The sequence below is a fragment of the Athene noctua genome, chromosome 9, assembly GCF_965140245.1.
Source record: "Athene noctua chromosome 9, bAthNoc1.hap1.1, whole genome shotgun sequence".
In the NCBI taxonomy this organism is placed as follows: domain Eukaryota; kingdom Metazoa; phylum Chordata; class Aves; order Strigiformes; family Strigidae; genus Athene; species Athene noctua.
Genome location: NC_134045.1, coordinates 25,434,541 through 25,449,344, shown reverse-complemented (window position 1 = coordinate 25,449,344; position 14,804 = coordinate 25,434,541). Strand labels below are relative to the sequence as shown.

At 36.9% G+C, this 14,804-nt stretch overlaps 1 protein-coding gene across 1 annotated transcript in view; it reads right to left on the bottom strand.

The window, feature by feature from the left end:
- Window positions 1-14,804, bottom strand: part of BANP (BTG3 associated nuclear protein) — a 153,817-nt gene that overhangs the window by 62,917 nt on the left and 76,096 nt on the right. The window contains exons 9-11 of the mRNA XM_074913085.1: window positions 12,268-12,398; window positions 8,344-8,406; window positions 6,222-6,266 (exon numbers count right to left, since the gene is read on the bottom strand). Coding sequence (XP_074769186.1) covers window positions 6,222-6,266; window positions 8,344-8,406; window positions 12,268-12,398 — 239 coding nt within the window. The remainder of the gene's footprint in view (window positions 1-6,221; window positions 6,267-8,343; window positions 8,407-12,267; window positions 12,399-14,804) is intronic.

Sequence of the window (14,804 nt, the reverse complement as noted above, 5' to 3'; positions counted from 1 at the left end):
ATAGTTTATTACAGCTACTTTGTTAGTTACCCATACTTAATAACACGAATGTGTTACTGTTTTTTCTTTTAATATTAATTTTTCTAGAGAAATTTTGTGTTACTGATGACCTAGGTAGCAGGATTCTTTCCCTGTGATTTTTTTTTTTTAAACCATACATATTTGTAAGTTTTAATACACTTACCTGCTTTAAAATTAAATTTCTCAATTTTAATTTGATAAAATACTAGCTCCTCTAGCAAACTAAGTTTTCAGAACTAAAAAGTATGGTGACTGTTTTTGATGATCTACTTTGAGGAACAAAGTGGAGAACACCTCTTCTATGGAATGCCCAATTAAAACAGTGTATGTGCACAAAGGACTATCTTCAAGAAAGAAAAAAAACCAGTAAAATACTGCAATTAAAATGCTCACACTTAAGTATTTTAAGCAATCTGACTTGATCCATAAATACACTGTGCTTCTACGTGAAATTTGCATAAAGCACATTTTGTTTCAAAACTGTTCTCTTAATTTTTGCTCCTAAAAATAGAGCAGACCTGCAAGGCTTTAGTGCAATCTATTGTTGAAGAAGCATTAGTTAGCAATAATATCTTTTTCTTCTAAACCAGATGAGCAGTTTTTAAGGTCCAGCTGAACCACATTGGGATTTTAATTTTGTTGGTTTTCTTCTCACAATTCTGTTTGTTTCTCCGTGCATATTATTAAAAGCAGATATGCTGAAACGAGAAAAAGCCTGTTCAATCTACTAGAGGAGCTGGTGCAGAAGTGAAGGTCGTCTTCCCTTCTCGGGTTTGCACACCAGCACACACCGTGCACACAGCCCCTGTGTCAGCAAGACTCACGCACGCAGAAAGACTCACGCTGCCAGTGTGTCTCTGTCCCCACGGTACGACACTTTACAAGGCTGATGTCGGAGCAGCACATTTCTTGCACTTCAAATTTCCTCCTCATTTCTTCAAGCTTTCGACGAGAAAAGAACTGACAATCATCTTAATACTACTGCCCTCTACTGCTTAAAAAATAGGGACAGGAAAAAACCTCCTACATTGTATTAATTCTTCGCTGAGGAACATGAATAAAGAATTTGAGTATTTTTAAATCTAAAACTTTTTAATTAGATGCATTATATGAAAATTAAAAACTGTGGAAGACAGTTCTCTCAGTTTTGGGCAATATTACTGAAGTTGTTAATATCGATAGAAACTGCAGTATCTATTCCAAAGGCTTAGTAAAGGCAATTAAAATGCATATTCAGAGAATACATTAAACAGTTTCTTTCCCAATAAAATGACATCTCCAAAATGCATAAAAGCGAGCAGAAGCTGAGTTAACATGTCAACACATTTTTGTTTGTATAACTGATAATCATGCTCGAGTTATGGATTAAACTGGACCTTAAAAAAAACATGGTGCCCCTCACTGAAAAGCGAGATGTAAATATCTCAACAATGGCCACCAGGGAGGTAAACAGAGATACAAAAAGTAGATGTTAAAAGAACTGGTTGAAGACAATCCCATAGGTTTGTAAATTATTTCTTCCACAAACCAACCTATTTTCATTTTAGTTTGATCCAGTTGCGAGTAAGATTCACTGGATATTACGTGGAATTAGTAGAATAGGTTGGTTTGGTTTTTTTTTTTCCCCTGAACATTTGGAACCATTTCTCCCCTTTTCCATTCCTCTAAGATTTAACAGCTTGCCCTTCACTTCAGACTACAGCAGAGCAGAGAAACAGGACAGATGTTTCGAACATAGGTGATGAGGTCATACCTCCTTTGAGCTGTATTACAGGGCGTACTATGTGTATTGAAACCAGATCTGAACGAGACATCAGATTCATACTCCTCCTGAGGACATTAAAGACAAACTCTCACTGATGTATTTCTCATACACATCTATACTCTGACCTTTCGGGCCCAGCAGCAGCTAGCTGCTACTTTGCAGCACTGAAGTCTGCTGTATTTTCTCCACCACTACAGCAATTTTCCAAGAATATCTTCACTGATCACGGATCCATACACTCTCACACGATCGTTACGCGTATGAGGATGCTGTTCTAAAGCCTCTTTGATGAGCTACCTCCACAGCCCTGCATCTGAACTCTCCCAGACCTCAGAGCTGCCATAAAGCAAAGCAGCTCATAGCAGCCAGGTCAGAGTAAAAGTTCAGAAAAAGATAATGCAATCACTGCTCCATACAAATACCTCATTAAGCAGCAAAATGTGTTATTAATGCGATCCCCTCTTTCTCTACGTATATGTAACTCAACAGTTATGGATGGGTCTCAGTGCACCACTTTGATTACAAACTTATCTGGAAGAGATTGTGTCTACAGTTATGTAAGATGCCAAGTTTATTTTCAAAAAATTTAATGTAGCAGAAGTAATTCTGCATTTTTATTTCATATGCACATAGTAAGAAGACTGATATTACAGAAGCAATTTAGACTGGCTAGCTTTTTTCTGCTAAACCTATCATATATGCTGTTTGTTCTGGATTCTCCTGCTTCTTCTAACATACCTACAGATACTACGTGAACTAAATGCTGCTACTCTTATTAATTTTTCATTCATTGAGCAGAACAAATTGTCAGCTCTACAGGAAAATGTATGATCATATTTTAGATTTTAAAGTGCATTAACTTTTTAATTTAAGAACTAAGGCTATTAGTTGAAGCCCATTTGCCTAGTGTCATTTTAATTAATTTCTAAATTGGAGAAACACTGCAGGGATGTACAAAATGGAATGTCTAAAATGCAGAATCAAGGAATGTCAAACTACTGAAATTGTCCTGTTCTACCTCTTTACGCCCCACATATATTTCTGAACACTGTGGCACTACGTCAGCTTGTGCAGGACACACGCTGATCACCTCCTGGGAAGCAAAACACTGAAGCTCAAGGGAAGAAAAAGATAGTTAGGGAAAAAGGAGGGCAGGTAATCAGAGGAAAGAGAGGGACAAAATAGAAAACTTCTGCTAATTCCTAAGTATAAAATGTGAAGTCCAAAAAAATTCCCACTGGTCCAAGGCTTCAAGTGTTAGTTAATATGAAATCTAATTATTTTTGCAGTTTGGTATTTTTATTAAACGTGCACTGAAATATGAAACTTTCAGCTAATAGAACACATGTGTAGGTAGACAGCATTCTTTTTGGCCTGATTTCATTAGTTCCACGAACAAGGATGCCAGAAAAACAAAATCTAAATTCAGTGCAACTACCAAGACAGACAATTCAAGAGGGAGAAAAAAGTTAAAATCAACAACTGGCAGCATTCTGCAGAGAAGCTCGTATTTATTACTAGTATTACAAAGCTTAAAATGTATCTATCACCTTGGAAATTTTACTGATAAAATTTCACAGTAGATTTATGCCATTTTATGCTTTAGTTCATATGAAGCTAACAACTTTATGCTTTGCAGTTCCAGCTCCTTGTAAAGCTCTGACTTGTGATTCAGAGTGAAAGCCTCCATCAGGCAGCAGTACTAAACCTTACCTGAATAGAGGTGAGGTTTAGTACTCTGCTAAGTGTACAATAAGATGTAGAAAACAGCAGCAGGAGATGAATTTTCAAAGGGAATATTTAGTAGCCAAGCTAAGATCTAGTACCATTAGTAAGTATAGATTAGTCAGCTAAAACATTCACTAACAGAAGTGCCACATTATTCACTTTCCTTATTATCGATACTCTTCGGTGTCCCTTGGCAGCACGCACTAGAGTTCAAAACACGGAAGAAAAAGCCACTCTCCTGGAAAGTAATGGACAGGTGGGAAAACTACACAAGTCTCTTTGATCACAGGTCATGTACAGATGATTGCAAGCTACCGGATTGTTATGACTTACATTACCACTGAACCATATCATATGACAGGTTTTTGTGCTCTTATCCCACTGCAAGTGCCAAGGAAAATGTATTAGTTTCAACTTCCATTCTTAAACCACAGAGTTTAGTTTAACTCATTTTCCTTTGCAATTTTTATGAGCTAATAGCTCAAAAAATGGTCGCTTAACACAGATCAGCTGACGAGCAGAAGCCAGTTGAGCCGCAGACCTCCCCTCTACCCCCTCGCTAACACACACACAGAGCTGTTGCAAGGAATCATGTGAGTGCTACTCATCCACTTTGGTGCAAAACAGGCCCACATGGCTTAAACTGCTGATGAAGGTTTCGGTATCTCATGCAGATTGGAGATAAAAATCCCCTAAATATCTGCTTGCTCCTATTTTTTTGGTCCACCGGAAAAGAGTTAAGCAGCAAGTACTTTAGGAGGAGCTTGAGGGCTCCTGGGAGTCTGCACAGATCCCAGCTTAAGCAGGACAACGCCTGGCTCTCGATGCTCAGGAGACAGCAGTTACTCTTCTGCACCAAAACGCAGCTGAGTGCATGAAGGAAAAAAAAAAAAAACACAGCACTTGACCATTTGTTTTCAAGGGAAGTTTAAAAGCAGATTACACTTAGTTAAAAAGACTAAAATTGGATGTGAAACCGATTTCCTACATACACATGTACAGCCACAACCACTTAGGCAGAACCAAGATTATCCCAAATATGATATACTATGTGATAGTACAGATGCCTTTATACAGATAATCTGATGTGAACTATACAAATAAAATTAAATCATGCTTTTCTTCCCCATTTTGTGTGTGCTTCACCAAACATCTACCACGTATCCATATACATGCCCAGGCACACACATACACGTATTACAAACTTGTAGAACACATTTCTTCCAGTGCAGCCTTATCCTGCACATACTAATGCAACTGCTCAGATGATCAGGCCACTTAAAACTCTGGAAGTTTTTTACTACTCTAAAGCTGACAGGTTTTTATTCCATGACTATTTTAGCATGAGACACGGCTGAATGCTACTGTTGTATGAAAGGACTTACCTCTCCCTGCCTAACACAAGGGGTTTAAAGATGAGACAGTCATCCAAGCATTTCCCTCAAAACCAGCCTGAACTCACAGTGTTTTAAACTACATTCTTCGGTTCTATTTAAGAAAGACTGATAAAATTTGTGGAGCACTTCTTATGAACAGGTATTTCAAGGGGAAAAATAATGGTACTGAGCTGTAATTTTTTTAAAAATGTACCTTAATCTACATGCCAGTCTCACACAGACATACCACCGTCCAGTATTAGTCTTTTAAGATGTGACTGAGACAGCAGTATTTCACAACAAATGGAAAAAAACATAAGTACTAAAACAAAGATTCTGACATGTCTCCAAAAAATCACCTTTCCTAGTCTCACTTCTCTGAAAGTATTACTGATGAGAATCTCAGTAAAGAACACTTAGAGGGTTTTATTTTTATTTCTTAAATACAAGTTAGATTGCTTCCCCGCACAAATACTGTATGTGACCAAAAGTTCAGAGGACTAGTGGCTTCTCAAGGCCTTTGAGTTCAAGAACCTTCATGATGTGAGTCTTTTCAATTCGGGGCAGAATTCAAGTTCTAGCCATATGTCTCAACTTATTAATATTCAACAGGAACAGAAAAAATTCGTAACACATTTATTCACGTGGCGTGGCTAGAAAGCTTGTTACATGAGTATTTTTGTGCTGTGGATATTTTAATATAGCTCAACATTTAGTAAAGTGTGTCTGAGATCAAATGTTAGCGATTTTGCTGACACCTGACATGGAAATTCTGCTAATTTAATCACTTATTGATTCATCACTCAAAGTAAAAGCTTCTTTTTCTTACCTCATGTATGCATAAGCACCTAATAAAGCCATCTTATCAAAAAGAACAAAAGCAGATGTGAAAGATCTGTTTCTCCCAAGACAGCCATATAATGAAAAAATAGCTGCTTAAACCTCGGCAATAAATGTTCTTAGGTTTGCATGGAGTGCAGTCCACATCTGGCCATAGTGACAGTTGATAAGAGAGAAAAGAACACACTGTACAGAATATCATCAATCCAGTTAGTTAATTCAGGGTGAAGAGGCCAAAGACAAGAAGGTATAAAACACAGGGATAAAGTATCTTATAGCAGAAATGAAATAAGCTTGGTCAAATACTTTGAGTCCACAGACAGAATACTTAGCTTACGTTTTATCATTTTGCAAGTTGTTTATTTAAACAGAAAGACCAGAACAGATTTTGTTCTTTAAAACAACCACTAATAATGTGAGATCATTCCAACTGTAACATTAATTTCAAAGACCAAAGTAAAATGCTGCTTAAAATTCAGTTCTGTTCCTACCTGCCCATCCTGACCCACATGAACTTGATGTATCTGCAGGTTTCCCTGTAAAATAAGAGCACTGACAGTAAACACAACTTTGGAATTGAAAAAGTTGCTCTGTCCTGAAAAAGGTCTGTTTCTCATCTCATTATTAAATAACTTCAATATTAAGGAAATCTATTAATTTAGGAAATTCTGCTGAGGGTTATTTTGGCAATCCAGCTACAATTCAATGGTCAGCACTTTAACCACAGAGGATAAACAGACTAAGAAGCAAGGAGGTTTTTCAGCACCAGGATGTTTTGCTTTTTGAAAAAGCAAATCTGTATAATGTACGGTATTTTTATGAGAAGGTTGTTTGTATGGCTTTTGAGGTAAGGTTTTTTGTTTTTCCTTATTTATATAAAACTGCAAATTTAAGCCAAAGCCTTCCTACACTGCTATTAGTACTGTAACACTTTTACACATATGGAGTACTATTTACTATTTGTTGTTATAAAGTTACTTCCTGTGCTAACAGATTTTTATTTATTTTATCAAAATTTGATACCAAACACCAACATAATTCTGTTAGAGGAATTACATCTATTACAAAAAATTCTCAATCATGTAAAGTATTTTAAAGGAAACTGTAGCTATAAAGTCTAAAAAGGAAAGCAGTATCTTTAAAAAAAAAAAATTTTATTCATATGCTCAGAGATGCCTTCCAAAAGTACGCTTAAATTAGGAAAAAACAGCTTCCCAAACTGAGAATTGCAGTGAAATAGCACATTTCTTTGAGGAAAAAAAAATACCAATTCTCTGATTTGCATGTTTTCTGCATTTTCTCTTACTGGCAGCGCTTCCTCTTATTTGAAGCTGTGTACATTGTAATAAATTTAAAACCAGATGTTTTCATCTGCCAGGGACAAATGTAGTCCTTAAAAATCTTACATACAGGAACTCCAGATGAGGCCAATGATTTGTTGGTGTGCCTGAACCTCAGGATCAATTACAATTAGTATCTGCTGAATCATAATTTTTTCAGTAGCTCTTTACCCAAGAACAGCTTCAGTTTTATTGTAGCATACTATGCATTCCTTCAGACCTAGAACATTTTGAGCCTTTCTTATTTCTCTCTAGGTCTGACAAGCTCTTCAAAGGAGGCTGCCTTTAACTATAATATTTATATAATATTTATGATAATATTTATTCTGCAATAACTCCCTGTGTTTAACAGTATTCCTCCACACCAAAAGTGGTTTTATGTGATGTGATTTAGGGTACTTTGGAAATGCATTAAAGTAACCCACAAGCAGATATGCTTGACGTTAAGTAAACAAACTCTACAGGGAAATCATACAGACTGCAATTGTAGTCTGCATTTATGTTTGACCTTAGTTTGCTATTGCTTCGTCATGTAAACAAAGTGCCCGAGAAATCTAACAGCACTCCTAGCAGTTCTATGCATTCTTTAACCAACAATAGCACTCTCACTCAGGTAAATTCAGCTGGCTTTAATAGCTTTTTTGCCTGAGGGGGTGGGGGGGAAGGGTCAAAATTGGAGGGTTCAGTACTGGATTTATCCATTTCCATTGTACTGTACTATTTTTACGGAAAAAAATTATGAAGTGCAAATGTTTCAGTGCCAGATTACTCGAGCAGTAACAAAGTTAAGTTCACTTCATTCTGCAATATATCTTTACTAGATGGCGTCTGAAGGTTTCTCCAAGTCCAGCTCAACAGTTCCCACAATTAAAAGACACCAAGTATTCTGAACACATTTAGTTCATAAACCTAACTAAAATAATTTCATTTCTCAATGGCAGTGCAAGCACCTAAGCTGGTTTCCTATAATACTCGAAGACCATCAGCCATGTACAACAATCGTTAGTGTAATGCACACACAGAGCTGTCTTGGCTGGTCAAGGGGAAAAAAAACAAAACAAACAAAAAGAAATAAAAAAAAAAAATCCTGAGACAAAAATAGCACATCGCATTTACTGCCACAAAGCACATTTTGTCCTGGCTCCACCACATGCTCTCACTTCTACCCCCTCTGGTTTCTGCAATGTGTTGTAGCAGATCTCAGAGGTTTTAGAATCAGGGCCCTAAATTCTGACCCACATCTGCTCCGCGGACACCCAAACTTTTGGCTCACCTCACTGTCCTGCGTGATTTGGACTTGCTCGCCTTGAGGCACCTGGGCTATGTGGAGATGGCCCTGTGGGATCCGCAACAGAAGAAAACACCAAGAAGCATCAGAAGAAAATCATAACTAGAGAAAGAAGCTGTTACCTTCGATTAAATACAGCTTAACATATGGAAGCAAAATGCTTATTCAACGAAAACCATTGAAGATAGCTTTAAAAAAAATAAAGTGTATCTGTATTTCCCCATCTTTTTAGGCAAAGTGTAAGCAAAGTGATTTTGAAGAAAGAACAGTTCATTTTCACATAAGAGGAATTAAAATAGGCGTGATAATAACTAACATTTATGTAGTGCATTTCTCTATAGACAAAGTATCTGTATTTTTGACTGAAACACAGAGTATGGGACTGACTTGCTTTGGTAGATTAGCATTGTGCCCAAAACGTTTATCCCATTTAAAGACCCTGGAAACTAAGTTCCTAAAACAAATATGCCAAGACTAACCACTCACTAAGAGTGAGGTTTTAAAAGGTATCTGTAAATATCCATATATCCTTGCACATTCACATAGTTACAGCGAGGTACAGTGCCATGCTAAAGACCAGCTCTCAAGCAGCTATAAATTGGCATGAAGTCCTTAATTTGAATGCAGTTACACTGGTTTATGTTAGTGGAGAATCTGCCCTAACAGTTTTAATGATATTAATACTTTGTATTGCTGACCATACCCGCCACTTCAGAATGGTATCAGGCCCACCATTTGATCAAAACAGGGATAAGAGAGTGGATGGAATTCCTTCTGCATCCTGACTAGCCCAGCAAGTCTTTGCTACTGTGATTTACCTGAAGGGAGATTGGATTCTAAATAACCTACTTCAGGGTTTATAAGGCTTTGTGTTCATTTTAATATGCCTGCACGAGACAGAGATTAAAGATAATGATTTGGAATTCTGTCAAAGGCTCTTCTTATTTTATAACACAAGAACAATTGCATGTGATTTTCAAAGAAACACAGATCCCTCTATTTCAAACAGTTTCATTTCCTTTGGAAGGAAACTGTCTATTTATAGGGAGAAAAAACATACTGAAAGTATCACTCTGACAATAGGGACTGTATATAAAATTAGAGCACAGCCACAGTCCATGTTGAGATTAGAATCACTTTCCCTCCTTAACATCAAGCTCTCAAGGCTCCCAGGAAAAAGCACTGAACATTTAAAAGATCCATTTATAGTGTTTTCAAATATAAGCAATCCTTTCCGACTACAGGGAGGGGAGAGAAGGTGACTTTATTCACCTTTGTATCGTGCAGCATTCCAAAAAAGACCTGCTCACTCATCTTTTGCAGACACATAGCTGGCCTTCAAGGACACTCCTTTTAGTTTGTTCACTAATTCAATACTAATTTTTTTTTCAACATATATAGTATAAACAGCTATTACATTACTAATGACTCGGCCTGATCTATAAGATCCAAATGATTATCTCACAACCCTTATATGTTTGACAAATTATGACAACATTTAGATAGTGGTTGTGAGTCACAGTGGATTTTTCTCATGATTCCACCATCAATTTAAAGGATAATTGACAGGTCCTGATCTTTCAGTGAGGCAAACTCTCATCCCTTACATCTACAGACATAACTGTTTTGTCTATTATATCCGCATATTTCATAAAATTTTCCCTTCTGCCTTGTCTTTCAAGACTTGAAAAATACTTTTCATCAATGAAATCTCATAAAAAGATCCATACAGCAATTAAGAAGATAAGCTCTTTAAAATATATAGGGAAGCCAAGAGACAAAGCAATTCACATGATAATACTGTAAAATTATGGCAAAAGGGAAGTAGAGATGGGACTTTTGCACCCAGTTCCTGCAGAAGGAACATTATTTCACTGAGGGTGCTCTTGACTGGCAGGAGGGAAAAAAAAGCTGGCAAGTTAATTTACTGAACTTCCCTTTAGTCCTCTTCCAAGTTCGAGAAGACTAACTGAAAGCATTTAGGATCTAGTTCCATTAAGCAATCACTCTGCAGGATCAGCTCCTCAACTGCCATTGATGTCATATGGCATCCAGGTACAGAAGAGGAAAGGGCAAGGCCTTTGGGAGCACGAAAGGGGTGGCCTGGACCTCCCAACCCCATCTGAACCTCACAGCTAATGGCTCCTAGCATCCCTTACACCCACAGTCAAGGTCTTTCTTTTCTCTTACTTTAATAAGCAACCTTTTTCACTTTGGAACGATGCACTCTCTATTGTATTTTCCTCTCCACAACTCATACAGTTGCTGTCTGGAGTTACTCTCAATCACTTTCTTCTCAAACCCCTTTCACTTCCACGCACTCCTTAAAAAATATTCTGGCTAATACTTAAGTCCCTTTCAGCAATGCTTACAGCTCTGTCAGTTGTCTTCAACATCTGCTGCACGTCTTGGAAATTTTCCCCCAATTTCCATGACACTTTTCTCCTCTGATTCTCCTCTCTACTGCTACTCTGGTAAACCTCCAGCAGGTCTTACAGACATGTCTTTTTTGATAACATTCCAAAAGCATCTGTCCTTCATAGCCCTTTTTTATTCATCGTATTTCTGAGCAACTTCACCATTCCCACGCTGACTATATGACAGCTCTACATGACTAGACTTGAGTATTCCTTGCGCTGATAGAGTTTTCATTCTTTACGTGTAAATTTTTCAGTTGGGCACATTTGCTGCTTCTCTCCTGAACTGCCTCTCTTACCTGGGGAGAAAATACTCTAAGTATCTACCAAAGATGCTTTATCATCCTATTTCAGACTCTTCTCTGTAATGGCATTGACTAAAACCTTTCCAACAGCCAGACCACTGGGTATGACAGTTTATACTGCTGACTAATAATCTCTAAAGAATTCTTATTTACCCATTCCCACCTGTTTTTGTAGCCTGGTTTCTAAGGAAAGTGGGTGTCTGTGATCAGCACACAGAACAGGTACATACGTGGGTGCACGTTTCTTTCTGTTCTGTATTTGGACACTGCCTGGCACAGCTGAGTGTTGGCCCATACTCAGACTTCTGGATGCCTCCAAAACATTCATACCATCAGTGAAAAAGCCTCTATGTTATACGACCGTGCAGAAATGCTGTTAACTGCAAAGCTCGATGCTTTTGAAAACTAATGGCAGACAGATCTGGCACGTTAATTTGTCAGGTTTCTACAGCAAAAGACTGTGTGTAGATATAATTCATTATTTCTGAACACGGCACGTCAGAAATGCCACACAAGCCATTATTTCATTATTTCCTTTTACTTTTTTGTAAAATTTGAATTTAAAACAATCCTTGTAATCCAACTGTGGCACACGGGAACTAAAGCCAAGGTGAGTTTTTTCAGAGTACACTAAAACCACATATAAAAATAATCATGGACTGAGTTATGGTAGGAGTCTCAGGCTTAAAAAATGTCAATATTTATAACTTTTACTTGTATACATGTATCTAAATGAATACACATGTAAAGGATTCAGCTAACAGATGTTCAAAAATGCCTGAGAATGCAGGTTTTTTTAAATGCAAATAAATAAATAACTGCATTCTTGTTTTGAAAGTCATAGCTAGAACTACTTCTGAAACATCAATCATACACTTAGCAGATCTGCTATTATTATTATGACAAGTGCAAGCAAATGGCCAGGCAGAGACTAGTCAATTCTACATCCAGTAATGAATGTGCATTTATTTGCAACAACGGCATTAGCAAATCCTGCAGGAAGATTTCTGCCAACTAACTAAAACGTTTTTCATAAGCCTTCAATGTTTGTTTTCTGAAAATCATGCTTAAGATGTGATGAGAGGTCACTTTTTAAAAATAAAAAAAGTTACATTTCAACTGAAGCAAACTTTGCAATATTCTAGATTGTTTAAATGGAATAATTTAGAAAAAAGTTGAGTACATACTACTTGGACTTGTCCATCTTCTCCTATTTGGTGGATCTGAACCTGCTGAGCATTGGCTAGTGCATAGTGTAGTGCCTGTGGCTGGTTCTGCTGGATCTCATTAGAAGCTGAAACTGAACTCTGTGAGCCCTCTGAAAAAAAAAAAAACAACCAAAAATCCAGCTTTATTATATGTATCTCATGCCAGTGGCCACGCAACAATGCATACTTACAGACTGTGGAAAACAAATGCAGTCAGAAATAGATGCAAGTCATTTATACATTCTTATGCATATTCACTGCTCACCTGTAGATGTGCTACAAATTCCAAAGGAGTTCCAAAGGCTGTTTTGTCTCTGAGAAAGTATATGTTTAAACAGCGTCTTTTGAAACTAGATTAAAGATTCTGCAACTGCAGAAGTCATATCACAGCAAAACCACGAGCATTTCCTAAGCACTTTGACACTTTCGTGCAGCACTGTAGCTGAGAACTTACTGCCACCACCACAGCCAGGACACATCTGAAAACTCATCCTGGAAACTGAAGTTTTCATATAAATCATGGATACCTGTTTTTCAAGATCCATCATCTATAATTCATACTGACACACATCAGCCTGTAATTTTTTTTTTTTAATTTTTTTTTTTAACCTCAAAAGGGCAGGTTTATTTCCTAACTGAATTTAAACACTAACTCACACTGCAAAGTCAGGCCTTCTGAAAATGCCCCTACAAGAAGGAAGACACCTGGGCTTTATCTCCAGATAAAGAGATAACAGACAGGCACCAGAAAAACCATCGCATGATTTCAAGAGGATAACAACCTGCATGAGTAAACATATCATAGATTCAATTCTAGGGTTTCCAGCCGCAGAAAAAGGATTCTTATAAATGCAAGATGCAAAAGGCAAGTAAAAATAAATTAATTTTTTTAAAATTTATTTTTAGCACAAAAGACTTTTTCTTTTTTAAACATGGGGGGTTTATGTATTTGTTGTCAGTGATACCAAGAGACTAATAAAGTCAATAATTCTGTACTGAAAGGGTGAAGTGGAATACAAAGGACCAGAGACTAATGCTGTGTTTGAGTCCTCCTACAGGTTAAGCCACTGCTAGCAGGAAAATGCATCGCTAGATACCATATATCCTCTTAGGAATAGGGGGAAAAAAAATGGGGTTATCAATCAATTACACTTTTGCAGCACATTTGACAAGTTCATGTAGACATTGCTAGAAAAAAAAAACCCTAAAATGTCCCAATATCATATTAGTATCACACTAAGATTCAGCAGCCATTCCCGTTTTCTTCCTCTTGAGACATCTTGGAGAACAGGACTGTCATCAAGGGCCTTTAGAATAATGTATTTGAAGAAATACTTTTCTTATACAGTACTCCTGTAAACAATGGTAACATTTTTCTTTTGCTATGCCACAAAAATACACTGAATTAAATCTCTGAAGCACGAAGTGCTTTACAATCTTTCTAAATTATTTATTGCTCTGACAATTACTTTTATGCTACGAGTTAATGTAAGAAACATTAACGTGTAGTAGCATTCAACACTATAGGGCTTTCCAGCTGTCCAAGTACCGGAAACTATAATGAAAATATTTAAGAAACAGTGTCACTCTACTCCCATTATAGATCATTTCCTTACAAGATTTTACGTATTGCTTAAATAAGCACTAGATAGGCCTCATCCTACTCAGAGCGGACTGATGGCTGATATATTTTCATTTTTTAAATGATGGTTGGTTTTTTTGAACCAACACAGCAGGAAGCCACGTTCCATAAAATTTTAACATCTCTACTTAATAATCTAAGATTTATACTGAAAAGAAAATGTTAGTTTTGCAACAATGAGTTTTATCCACTCATACAAATATTTTAATGTACATTTTCTTTAATAAAATCATGCATTTGGGCTTTTTTCATCCTGTCGCCTTTGAGTTTTAAGTCTAAACATGGGAACTGGAAACTAACTCAAAACCACCAAGCTAGTATTTATTTATTTGTTGAAAAGTTTAGTTGCTTAACAATTCCACTAGACAGCTCTAATTATGTTAACAATCTGCAAATACATAACTACAAGCAGAACACTTACGCAAGTAACTGAGCAGAACATAACAAGTTCATGGTTTTGCTGTCTACTGGACATACATATTTAATACTTTACATTTGACTTGTAGGTAACTGCAGAATGTTTATCATTTCTTAAATATAGTCCCGTTGCTTACTGTGCAATTCCAGTATTTCCTGCACTGTTGCACAATGGAAGTTTGTTGTACAGAAGTCTGGATGGGATTAACAAATCACAGTTGGAAGGAAAGTCCTGTACCTAGTATGAGAAACTGCACTGTCAACCAAATAACTATGTGATTTGTTCAAATTCGGATACTAGCTCATGCCTTCTGCTGCCAGTGGCTTTGTCATGGTCACCAAAAGTAACAGATATTCTAGAAAGATGGTTTAACTTAAGCCTCTTTGTCTTTCACTTTTTCTCTCATTTCCATTACTTCAGTCCTAACAGCACTTTATGCAGTTCATTTTCTGTATT